We start from the raw sequence: 12,376 nt of genomic DNA, 5'->3' as shown, positions 1-12,376 counted from the left end.
AAGAGACAGGACAAATGCGATCGCATTGTCGAGACTCAAGACGTGGGGTTTTCTCGCGTAGGTACTAGTCTAGTAGTACATAGCTTTGCCAGTGGATCATTGACTTCCCAGGTCCGATAGCCGGAGTGGGTCGTGGACGGGTGGCTTATAGGTAGCGCCGTGGCGGCCATGGTCTCAAGAATTAAGGTATAAGGGATCAGGTGACAGCTAGGTACTGGCCCCTATTTGATCCTGATACATTTAAATCCCAAATCCCATTCTTTTCATACTGCCTAGGTAGCATGAGGTGTGTTGGTCCGTAAGTTGTGAATTAGGGTCCGATGATCGGATCAATTGGTCTTTCAAATGAGCATCCATCTCATACACAGTATAGGTATGAGGGATGCCCATGCAAAAATAGCAATATTTAAGCCAATAACATTAACAAGAACATATAATTTCAAGCAATCAACTCAAACTCAGCTCTGATCTCATTACTTTTACCAGGAATAAATTCTTTTGACTAGGAAGAATATGAAAGAAACTCTTTGACATTTGTGATGCTTGTAAAGTGGAGCCTTGTTACTACACCCATACACATCCCCGATGTCACAACCTAGACCTGCCTTGATTTCAACCTTGCTCTGATACAAACCCGGTTAGAATAAAAGGGTCCATTACATAGACATCCAAGTATCAAGCATTGATATCAGACATTCCGGCCAGCCTGAGACCCCGACCCACAACTATGATCTCAGTGACTCCAACATGACATCACTGGCCATCGCATCACATATTCAACCAAGTATAAAAATTGAAGATTTCCAGTGTCTGTCTCAATTTTTTCACAAACCAAAGCATCACCATATCTCATCTACTTAACACCGTCATCCGCACTCTCTCTCACTCAATCACATCTTCAACTTAATTCCTACTACCTCCACAACATGTCTGGTCAGTCTAGTGTTGGCAACCGCGGCATTTACGAAGCCGGTGACCAGCGCAACGTGCCTCAGTCTGAGATCACCGAGGCCCAGCGCTACAAGGAGGGTCAGCCTGGTTCTCACAAGAACCTTGATTCCAAGGACCAGCGTTCCATCGCCAACAAGCTTGGTTCCCAGGGGAGCAAGCCCGACTCTTCGCACCACCACAACAACAGCTTCAACCAGGAGGCTGAACTCAGCAAGCAGGATCCTACCAAGCCTGTAAGTTTGCATTACTGAGTATTTCAATTTTCTGTTTCATCGCCGGAATGTTTGCTGATACCATGCTCTTTAGGCTAAGCTCCATGGCAACGCTCCCTCTAAGGGTGCTAAGATCGATGCCGAGTTGAAGGCTGAGGATGAGCAGCGCCTGCGTGACAAGGGTATTAAGAAATAAAATGATTGACATAATGTTATCATGGCCCTGGTTTGAATTTTGAAAATTATTCGGGGTTGAGGACACATTTCTTTTGTACGATATGACGAATTCTATAGACTCAGCCGGAGCACCATCATGGAGATGAAATTATCGTTTAGACTAAGGGGCTTTCAGGTGGTACTTGATCATGACTAGGCTGCTTCCCATGATATAATATTTCATACCAGCCTTCAAGGACATTCAAAGTCTCTTCAGTCCTACAAGACTCGAAATATTAGAAATATTATAAGTTCGAATGGCCAGTTTTTACAAGGATTTCCACTTCATTACAACACCTACTTAAATGCATAGCTCAGTCACTTCGCCAAACACTCTAAATAGAAGGGCCACTGAATAACTTTGCCTCTCCGCTTCTCTGCCTTCATCTCCATTTCTCTACCTCAAAATAAGTAGTAGCTCAGACATCAGCATCACCACCCGAGATGCAACTGCTAAAGCTCAGTTTTGGACCACAGTATGCGTCCTCGTCGAATGACGCTTTCGGGCCTATCTTCAACCATCCATCCCAAGTGCCTCCATGATGCATACGGAGACACTCAGTACCACAGAGTTCCTCATCATCGATTTCCTTGAGGTATTTCTTAAGAGCGCCCTCAATTGTAGCCTTTTGCGCTGTAGTATCGCAGTTCCGTCCAGAGGCGTAATAGATCTAGGATACGGTCTCGTAAGAGCCACTCAATTTGGCGCAAGATTTCTCGCTGGATAGTTCATGAACATAACTGGACACAACAGCTACGAGGGCAACCAAAAAAGAGCCAAGTTTAGCACAAGTAGCGGTAGCGTCAAGATCACTGACGCAAACAGTAATATCAGTTCGCGTCTCAAGACTGATATCAAAGTCCCGTGTACTAAGCTCAGTGCTTTTGGTAGTCACTTTCCCGTCGAGATTGATCTGGTGCCACCTGTCTGGTACCCGCTGCCCATTGATAGTAGACACAGAGGCTTGTGTTGGAATTGAAAAGCAGTAAGCCACTAACAGTAGGCTTTTGATGAGGTGCATAGTGGGCGGTTCTGTTGAAAGTAATAAGATTGGCAAGATAAGTGATTTTGTGAATATTGTGAGAAGCTGAGACTTGAATTGATTCAAATGTTGTTGCTTAAATATATGAGAGAAGAGCCGATCTCTCTCTCTCAAGCACTCTCTCCTACTACTATTTCGAAAATGCTGACTTATTAAGTTTTTTAATGATCTTATATCAGAACATAGTAAGTCCCGACGCGGATTTTAAGTTATCATTTCGGCTTCAAGATACACGTAGGCGGGTCTGTCCAATGGGTCAACTGGTACTTCATATGCACATGTGTATGTTTGGGGGCGCTTTGCTCTACACCTAGGATATACTAAGTAGAGGGGCAATGTTTGCCTTAGCCTCAATCCTGCCAGTGCCCCACATATGCAGCGAGCGCGACCCTTAAAGCCAATCCTTTTTCCCGAAGTTACATTTGCCGACTTCCAGTGCTTATCTGCATTGTTCTATCAACTAGAGGCTGTTCACCTTGAAGACCTGCTGCGGCCATGATGACAATGTATTACCCATATTTAGCTCGCTTAACAGTAGATATATGGAAGAGATTTCTACCTAGCTAGGTGCCTATACATATGGCTTGATATGGGAGAAGCTAAAACATTGAAGTAGTACCATACAATAGCATTTGTGGGCTAGCGGCTTTATATGTATAAACATTTGAACTACCGACTCTAGGGCTTGACAGTCCGCGGCTAGTAAAACCATAATTTATACTAATTAACCCTGTAGATCCTTAGGAGCGGCACCTACTATGCGCCATATACTTGGTAAGCCGGGATACATTGAGTCTGAATGGAATTAGAAGGCTTTGATCAAGATTTGAAAGGATTCTTGCAATTCCTACCGGGCATGGTATTGTTGCAATTGGTGTAAGTAGATTGATCCTTGAGTTAATACTACCTAGGTATTGTTTCGGTCAGCAGCCACCATTTCGGGGTCGCCAAACCTCAATCCTGGGCTGCCTTAGTGACCACCTCTTTTCATAGAAACTACATATATCCATTGAGGAGAATTTCAAGCTAGCGCTTGGTTGTGGGGAGATCCTGACAAAAGAAATAAGGGTCCTGGACAAAATCCTTTGAACTTAATCCCACCTGGGCAGGTGCCAGCGCCATGGGATTAGGCAGTCATATACTTACTATGACCCGTCAACTGGTCACTCAAGTGCTGTATATCCATCTACCAAATCCTTCCAAGACGACTGACTACTAGCTCCCAATCATGACATATGGGGGCCATTAGGTCAGGCCCAGGGGTCAAAGGATTAGAGGTATGTTACTTCGTATTAGAAATAACCAGTAGCTTATAGTATTTTGTAGAAATAGTTGGAGGCTTTCATGCCAGTGATAATGTAATAATAAGAATCTTATAAGGTGATAGGCTTAAGCCCACAGATTTTTAGATAATAAATACTGTAGGGTACTAAGATTTTTTCAGTAAAGTTAGGTAATACAATCTTTGATATAGGCCTATTCACGGTAGTAAATAGCCTATAAACTTCTACTGCTATAATGTGGGGTCTAAAAGAGCCGGCACTCAAGCCACCAAATTCATAGAGAATTTCAAGATTACCTAGTGGATATTCCTACAAGTGGATAGTCCTGCCCAGGTGTATTCAAAGCCGAAATAATACCGGAAAGCTTTGAGTTATATTCTAACATAAAAAAGAATCGGCATTTTAAAAAGCATAAGAGGGAGACATCTGCTGTTCTATTTCTTTCAGATATCTAAGCAATACTCAATCCTCTACATCATACCTACCAAATCACCTATCTTGCTTGTCTTACCAATCTTATTGTTTTCAACGGAATCGCCTACTATGCAACTCAAAGGCCTGATTATAGCAGCTTGCTGCTTTGCGGCTTCAGCGCAAGCCTCTGCCGTGACACCTACAATCAACGGACAAAACTATCCAGCTAAATGGTTTCATATGAGTCTCAACAACACTGCCAACAGCACTGAGCTTATTGAATCCAGTCTCAGTGAGCGAACCGATGTCACCGTGTGTGTACATAGTCTCAAGGCTGCTTCGAATTGTGCTGGCATCGGCACCTTTCTGATTGCCCTGGTTAAAATCATTTCTAGTAGTGTCTATGGACTATCTAAGGAGAAGTCTTGCAGCTAATTGAGTGGTAGTTATAAGGACATATCCTACATCTATTACGCCTCTGGATCAAACTGCGATACCACCGCGAAAAAGGACACAATTGCAGGTGCTCTTAAGCATTATTTCGAAAAAATCGATAAGATTGAGATCTGTGACACTGAATGTCTCCGTATGGATCATGGAGGCACTTGGGATGGATGGTTGAAGATTGGCCCGACTGCTTCATTTGACAAGGACGCATACTGTGGTCCAGAACTGAGCTTCAGCAGTTGTACCTCGGGCGGTGAGGGTGACATCTAAGCTACTTGTTTTGAGGTAGAGGAACAGAGAGATGGGTCTTTTATTCTATGACAAATTCTATCCCAAGAGGGCTAGAATTCAATTTCAGGCCGAATAGGTCAAACATGGTCAGAGAGGACCCCCGTTCCCTGCCTGTATAGCATACATTGTTCCCGAAGTCTCTTCACCTCCCAATGGCCCCTCAACGAGCTTATTTGTTTGTTTACCTGTTCCCCAAATTGGTTATTGTTGTCTTTTAGTGATCTACTTTCAAGCCTGACAGATCGGACCTCTTACAGAGATCAACGATTTTTTACTCATACAATTGAACCCCACCTTTGACTTTCGTTAAGACTCGGTCCCTTGCAATCAAGCTCTAGCCACTATAAGATCTTATTTGTATAAGCGTACCTGCTTGAAGATCAAACCTAATTCAAACCTTACGGCAGTTTGGGGTCCACCTGGGCACTGATCCTGAATCTTACTTCTTAGCTTCCTGCCAGTAAGCTCGTAATTATTATTTCAAGATAATAAATTTGTCAGCCATAATCAATCACTCTGTTATTTTACTAACTGAATATGCTTTTCTCTACCAATAGATAATATAGAACTGGATTATTGACGATCATAGTAGCCCTGGAGCTGGATTGCCTCCCAGGGCCCTATAGAGAATTTGAGTGGAGGTTCCAAGGTTGAATCATAATCGGGTATCTGCACATCTATGTATCAGCTGACCTACTAGTGGGCACCTCCAGATGAAAATTTTGATCTACCGGGATGCACATGTGTCGGTTCGGCGTTAAGAGCACTGGATGGAAAGGTTTAAGAAAAACAAGTGGCTCGTGGTCATTTCAATACAAGTTTGTAGCCCCGCGCTCCGCGCGGTGCTTTTAGATAAAATCAACTGGTAGATATTCTGCCAGGCGGTGAAGAAACGAAAAACCACTGCATCCCGAGTAGTAAAAGAGCCCTATGTGACAAACCCGGAATCTGAGGCTTAAAATTTAACATATGGTACATGATGATGCTCTATAATAAATATTTACAGTCGAAAGATGTGGTGCAGAGCTGGATACAGGCACTCATATGAACCACTGAGACAGCAAGGCTAGCTGCTATCATGGCAAGATACGGCTGTAGTCCAGCCGCTGGAGGAAATGAACTCGGGCGCCAGGCCCTTCGTTCAATGGAAATGGAAATAAGCTAGGCCAAGCCGCAAGCCATATAAGAAAAAAAAATGAGACAAATTAACCATCCAGGGTGAATTTTGGATCATCGTCATGCGGTTCAGCGAATATATGACTCCAGTATTCTTCAACTTTCTGACAGAGACCTGATTTTTGTTGCCACGATTTGAAGAGAGATTCGTAGTTGCATGTGACCCATTTGATCTCTTCCCAGTAACTCTTTTCAATATCATATCCAAATCGTCGGACTGTATCAACTGGTGCAGTCCAAGCACGGGAATCAGAGCCATCTTCCTTCAAGGTGGGGGTGGTTTCCCATCCTGTTCCAAAGACATTGTCTCCTGGGTTAAACTTGGGGTAATTTGCGTGGATGAAAAATATATGAGGAGCCGGTGCCACGTTGGGATCCTTGGTTCGCCACTTATCTTGGCTGGTAAGAGCATGGTCTTCTCGCGGGTCTGTCTGGGCCATGGCCGAGCCCGACAATTTGTCAGTAAGCTGGTGGCCAATGGCTTGCACCCGCTCACTGACTGTGTAAAATGGCGCACCCATTGCCATAGTGGCTTGGAGGAATGTCTCTTTATCACCCTCGCCCGGGCCACCTTGGCTCAGCAGCCTGAAATAGTGTGATGGGCCATAGAAATTATAATAAGCAGCGAGCAGGAGAGGGAACAAATGTGTCCTCTTAGATACCAAGAATGCGCCAGTCTCCGATGACTGTCGGGCAGTCATGGGTGGCGCTTCCTGTCGCGAGATCTTGTAGTATAACGGTGATGCAGACGAGGCCCAGAAATCAGGCCATGTAACCAATCCTGATGATTTGAATGGCTCTGAATCCAACAAATCTTCTGGCTTCGTAAGAGGGAAACAATCTGCATCCATCCAGACAATTTCCTCGAATGAGGAGAAGAGGACGGCAAAAATCTTGAGTTGGTAATGCGCAATGACATCCTCTCCCATCACATCTCCCAGCACCAAGCACCGTGCATCGAGGGCGGGTAGCACCTCGTTGCAAATGCGCTTCTCGTATTCACCTGCATCTCTCATATATACCTCCACGGGTAATGTGGAGCCAGCTTTGCGCAGCATGCGCAGAGAGGAAACAAAGACTGGCATGTAAGTCGACCCCGCCGTGGAGACCAAACCTCGCTTTCCCGGTGTATGGACTGGTTTTAAATCTTTCCCAGCTGCCTTGATATCTCCAATGAAGCTAGCATGGGCCTCCTCCATGATCTTCTGATCTTCCTCAGTCATAGCGGTAATATCCGGCCGCGGACTATCCTTTGTGGGGTCGAAATGGATCGCACCTGCATCGCCCAATTTCTGCGGCGAGGGGCATTGGGGGCTGTGACGTTCGAGGATAGGATGGAATGCTTTCCAGAAATCTTTCTGGCGCTCTGATAATGGGACCTCGAATGCGGTGCTTGGTACGACGGAGACGGTGGAGGATGCGGTAGTCGGGGTCCAGTAGAGATAGACGGTGCATACAAGGATGACCGCCATCATGGCGAGGAGGAGGGACCTCGCCCGGCCTGGTCGGAGCATACCCATTCTTGCAGGTAGACAGTAGATAGGGAGTAGAGTGTGCGTCGCAGGGTCCGGAGATTTCCCTGGCGCGTGTCGCGGTGGCCGAGCGCGTACGAGGTTCAAGCGGGCGGCGCACGGGCGCGCCGATCGAAGATTCCCAAAGGATCAGATAATCAGGATTTGCCTTGACCCTTTGGCTCTGTCTCGTAATTTATGGGGCTTCGGGGTGTGGGCGACATACACAATTGGAGATTCGATGTTTTGAATGTTAGGGGAATTCGGGGGCAAAAGCGGGTAGCTGGACCTCATATCGTATCTGCTTGGCAATGCATCATTTCAATTGCGGATCATGTACGGCGTAAGATAGGAATAAGAGATGAAATGCAATATGGGTTTCTAGTTTGGAGGCTACTAATTTCCCCTCGAGTCTCATCCAAGCAATTCGTCATCGTTCTAAAGTGTATTCTACTGATAGTAGCATAGCCCAGTGCTCTTTGTTCGGACTAATGTCCCTTTATTATAGATTCAATGGGCCTCTCTATACTACTACTTCTTCATATATCAAGATTCATTGGATTAAAAAGGCGAATAATCTTCAGGGAAGAGGATCTTACTCTCTCTGGTATTTCATTTTTTGTTGGTTCTCTTCTTTTGCCCCCAACTAACCATACATTTGACCTTAAAATAGGTGCAAGACAAGTATCAACTCATGATACTACCGCCTGTCGCCTTCAAGTACCTCAAGCCCTCTTCAATGATAAATCCCTGCTCTTTCTCACATAGAGACTCCTGAAATGAAATTGGCCAAAGAAATTTCTTCCTGAGTATAGCTCGAGCTTTTCAAACTGCATATGAATGTTGTCGATGGTTGGGTTCCCGGGATTGATGGGTAAGGCGAACGACTGGCACTGGTCAAGGACGGAAACTTTCTGGGGTAGCGATGATTGGAATTGAGGGTGTGTGGAATGGCTTCATGGATGCTTGGTTGAAAAAGGTATTTGTAGAAGAAGTGATGGTGATTGATCAGGGTGTTTTATTTCAAGGTCAAGCGTTCAGGTGTTGCTTCCAAGGTTCGTCCCCGCAGAATTGAAGATAGCAGGAATTTTAAAAGGGCTGGTAAAAAGGCATCCCAGACTACCATCTCTTCTCTTTATGAGGGCCATCTTGCTGGCGACACCAGCACGCTGCCTGGGTTTTGTGTAAATCGAGAATTTCGGCTTCGAGTTCGCCGACGCGCCATTTCAGGCGCCAATTCTGTGACAGGTGTTAGGCAAAGTTTTTTTTTGCGAAGCTTGCTCACTGACCTCAAGGTACACAGAGAGGATGTTGAAAAAGGTGATCCAAAAGTCATAGTGCTGGATTAACTCCCAAAAGCCCATCATGTCGAATGTAGGCTTGACGGATTCCCCAACGGAGCAAGTGATTGAACGGTCGGATGATGACCAACGTGTTGAGGTGGTGAAGGAAGAGTTGAATATCGGGGTTAGTTTGGGATGAAAAGACAAGATTGAATCTCGAGGTCAGTTCAAGTCAACGTTGCGCAGGTGGAGGTGGAAGTGGAAGTGAGAGCTACATCCTGTAGTACTGCTCTAGTGATGTTTATGGCAAGTACGATAAGTTACTGAGACCTTGGAAGAGCAGCAATTACTAGTCTATTCTAAAGCTTTGTTTGTAGTTCCAGTGAGAATGTGTGAGCAGCTAAATGATACCTTTCGTCTCTCGAAAATCGAAACATGTAATTAGTTCGTGTTTGTAGATCATGGTGGAGACAATTGAGGGATAAAAATGAGCGGCGTCCAGAACTTAAGTGCCGGGTTTTAACTAAAGTGCGGATCATCCCCCGGAAGATCCTCTTTACCCACCTCTTCTGCTCCCAAGGCTCTACCACTTTCAACCCCTGCAAACCATGGAGTTTTTGTGTTTTTTTGCTCCTTATCTTGTATAGATTACCTGCAGGCGTTCATTACTTCGACGAATAGAATTCCTCCCATCCTCCCCATCCGATACTCGCCATACCTGTACAAAGCACAAGACAAGAGAAAAAAAAACTTGTGCACGGCCGACAACGCCATCCTTGCCCCCTGGCAGCCACCAAATGGAACCCCTGAGGGCGCTTCCCTCTCATCTCCGACCAAAATGTCCGAAAGCGCTACCCAAGATCCTCCAGATTCAACGAAAGGGAAAGCCCGCAAGGCGGACCTGAATGCCCCGGTACGGAAGCGACGCAAAAGAGCCGTCGTGAGCGGTGCTCCGGATGACTGCTTCGCATGCTCCAAGCGGGGCGCGCGGTGTGACCGCCGCCGTCCATATTGCTCCCAGTGCCTCGATCTCGGCCGCGAATGTTCCGGATACAAAACGACGTTAACATGGGGAATGGGAGTGGCCAGCCGAGGCAAGCTTCGCGGTCAGAAGCTCCCAGTGATGGGTTCGTCCGCAAAGGCATCTGGGAAATCGTCCGAATCACGGCAATCGGCGGCAGCAGCCCCGCAGAATCAAAAACCACTCTCGCAGGCTTCAAATCCACCAGCACCGAGCCAGGTTCCGGTCCTCCCGGCGGGCGAGGAATTCACAACTATGGACTTTGGACGGTTTGACTCGGGGGATTCCGACCTTCGTCGGCCGTCAGCGATGTCTAATATGTCCGACCCATCCACCATGGCATGGACAATGGATATGCCAGATCCACGTACATGGTCCAATGCGCCTGCTATCCCGCCTCCAATATCAGGCTTGCCACTGCCCAGTCGACCAATGGCGTCAAACCGGCTGAGTCCAAGCATGGCTAGCGTGAAGAGCATGGCATCGACGGACAGTTTAATGCAATATCCTGGTCTTAGTCCGGAAGCCACCTTCGCTAATCCAGTTTGGCCTGCTGCAAACAACTGGGTAGCCCCGCATCTGAAGAGTCCGGTTCAGGAAGCGGACGAAGAGTATGAACGATCCATGGAGCACTCCATATTATGGGATGCTGGCCATTCACCTTCATACTCGCAGCTGCTTCTCGCGCGATCGGTGGGGCGTACGCCTCGATTACGATATCTTATCAGCTATTTCACCGAGGTCATTTCGCCCATGATTGTCGCTTTCGATAGCCCAACCAACCCCTTCAAGACTCACGTGCTGCGGTTGGCCCAGGGCAGTGAAGCTCTACAGGAGGCCATCGCTACTTTATCCACCAGTAACCTACGGCAACGACGGGAACGAAATCACATGTCCACTGAAAGAACATTGCCCGCGCGCATGTCATCAATGGCTCATCGGGCTCTCACGGATCAGGCATTCCAAGACCGATATGGTATCTCAGTGCCAGAGGGCTATGCTCGCGAGGAAAACCACCACCGAGCTATGGCAGTGAAGGCTCTAAATGCAGATCTGGCAGACCCTCGTCGTAGATTATCGGACTCGGTATTGGCGACTTTGTTGGTCCTCTGTCTATTCCACGGGTGTGACACTGGAGTTGCCGAATTTCGAGCCCAGTTTGCCGGCGTCACGCGATTGCTCGCAATCCGAATGCGCCACTCATCAGTCTTAACGGATGAACTCAAATGGTTCATTCGTATGTTCTCCTGGTTTGACACTTTGACTGCCACTACGAACGATCGTGATGTCCAACTTCGTGGGAAGTGTTTGGATATCAGCTCAATTTCGGATGGAGAATGGGGTCTCGAGAATCTGGCAGGCTGCGATGGCCGGCTATTCAAACTCATTTCCCAACTTGGGCGTTTGAACCTGCTCAGTCAAGATCAACAACCCACCGAGTCTACTCGCCCTTCTGATGTTTCCGTCCCTACTTCCTCTCTCCCTCCAGCAATGTTGTTCCCTGGCTGGGATGCTGTCACTGGGGTTACCGATCCAGCCTTCCAGGCGGGCAATAATTATGCATTCTCTATTCCAACCCCACCTCCAAGCATCGATCAGGCCCGGAAGCCATCGTCGCCTGCATTCTGGACTGAATGGTATTCATTGCGACAGCGTCTCGAATCCTGGAGATTCGATCCACCTGCTTCGACAACAATGCCATCTCCACCTTCATCTGCTTCAGGGATGACTAACTGGAATTCCCCAACGTTCATACCCGACTCTTCTCCCTCTATTACTTACCATGTGGCTGCCGAGAACCTTCGAGATGTCTACCAAATTTCTGAATGTTTCCGCCACGCTGCACTTCTATACTGCGAACGACTTGCGGAGCCAAGTCTCCCATCTCGTCATCCGCGAATTCAGCATCTCGTTCATCTTGCCATGCATTGTCTTCGCGCGGTACAATCTGATGTCTATCTACTTTGGCCACTGTTCATAGTGGGCTCCGAATGTGTCCAAGAGGACCATCGAGCGGCCGTTCGCGCTCGATGCAAGGACATCTCCAAAGACTCTGGCTTTGTAAACAACCTCTCTTGTCTAGAGCTGTTAGAAAGGATCTGGTCTGAGCATTCTGATGAAGCTTCTTACCCAGTTTATCCATCTGATCTGGGACCGCCTCCACTGGATGGAGGCTCCGGGTCTAATACATCTCAGGCTTTCCGCTGGTCCCGTGTTATGCAGGCCAAACGGGGCGGAGGAGAGTATATGGTGGCATAGAATATTTCCTACGCTTTTTGGTTCTTTACGGGTTATATGACCTTGACAAGTTTCTCTTTTTGGCATAAATTGGTTGAATTGGACAGGTGTCTCTTGGACTTTCAGCGACTTGGGAATTTTGCACTTTTAATGATCGTGATACCACTCTTTGATAATATTTGTCTTATTTTGTCGATACATCGACTACTTACGACTGAAACGAGAATGCATTTTTTAGATAATTTTACTTTGGACATTTGAATCATAGACTATATAGCGCCATTAATCAT

The 12,376-nt window shown here is 46.8% G+C and overlaps 6 protein-coding genes across 6 annotated transcripts; 3 read left to right on the top strand and 3 right to left on the bottom strand.

Moving 5' to 3' along the window:
* Nucleotides 1-926: 926 nt before the first annotated feature.
* N7483_010362 (uncharacterized protein) lies at nucleotides 927-1,359 on the top strand (the record flags this gene model as incomplete). Its single annotated transcript, XM_057093789.1, has 2 exons — nucleotides 927-1,184; nucleotides 1,258-1,359. 2 exons carry the CDS (start codon nucleotides 927-929, stop codon nucleotides 1,357-1,359), a joined length of 360 nt encoding a protein of 119 aa, XP_056939760.1.
* Nucleotides 1,360-1,798: 439 nt separating this feature from the next.
* Nucleotides 1,799-2,401, bottom strand: N7483_010361 (uncharacterized protein; the record flags this gene model as incomplete). The annotated part of the gene is made up of 2 exons (XM_057093788.1): nucleotides 1,799-2,050; nucleotides 2,117-2,401. 2 exons carry the CDS (start codon nucleotides 2,399-2,401, stop codon nucleotides 1,799-1,801), a joined length of 537 nt encoding a protein of 178 aa, XP_056939759.1.
* A 1,847-nt stretch (nucleotides 2,402-4,248) lies between these two features.
* N7483_010360 (uncharacterized protein) lies at nucleotides 4,249-4,836 on the top strand (the record flags this gene model as incomplete). The annotated part of the gene is made up of 2 exons (XM_057093787.1): nucleotides 4,249-4,541; nucleotides 4,566-4,836. The coding sequence occupies 2 exons, from the start codon at nucleotides 4,249-4,251 to the stop codon at nucleotides 4,834-4,836; spliced, it is 564 nt and encodes a 187-aa protein (XP_056939758.1).
* Nucleotides 4,837-6,062: 1,226 nt separating this feature from the next.
* On the bottom strand, nucleotides 6,063-7,553 carry N7483_010359 (alpha-mannosyltransferase; the record flags this gene model as incomplete). The annotated part of the gene is made up of 1 exon (XM_057093786.1): nucleotides 6,063-7,553. One exon carries the CDS (start codon nucleotides 7,551-7,553, stop codon nucleotides 6,063-6,065), a length of 1,491 nt encoding a protein of 496 aa, XP_056939757.1.
* Nucleotides 7,554-8,663: 1,110 nt separating this feature from the next.
* On the bottom strand, nucleotides 8,664-8,911 carry N7483_010358 (uncharacterized protein; the record flags this gene model as incomplete). Its single annotated transcript, XM_057093785.1, has 2 exons — nucleotides 8,664-8,783; nucleotides 8,834-8,911. 2 exons carry the CDS (start codon nucleotides 8,909-8,911, stop codon nucleotides 8,664-8,666), a joined length of 198 nt encoding a protein of 65 aa, XP_056939756.1.
* A 754-nt stretch (nucleotides 8,912-9,665) lies between these two features.
* On the top strand, nucleotides 9,666-12,107 carry N7483_010357 (Zn(II)2Cys6 transcription factor; the record flags this gene model as incomplete). The annotated part of the gene is made up of 1 exon (XM_057093784.1): nucleotides 9,666-12,107. One exon carries the CDS (start codon nucleotides 9,666-9,668, stop codon nucleotides 12,105-12,107), a length of 2,442 nt encoding a protein of 813 aa, XP_056939755.1.
* Nucleotides 12,108-12,376: the final 269 nt, after the last annotated feature.

The sequence above is a fragment of the Penicillium malachiteum genome (assembly GCF_028827825.1).
Source record: "Penicillium malachiteum strain IBT 17515 chromosome Unknown utg000005l:1.0-9002435.0:326005.0-9005861.0, whole genome shotgun sequence".
NCBI lineage: Eukaryota > Fungi > Ascomycota > Eurotiomycetes > Eurotiales > Aspergillaceae > Penicillium > Penicillium malachiteum.
This window is presented reverse-complemented; position numbering and strand designations above follow the sequence as displayed.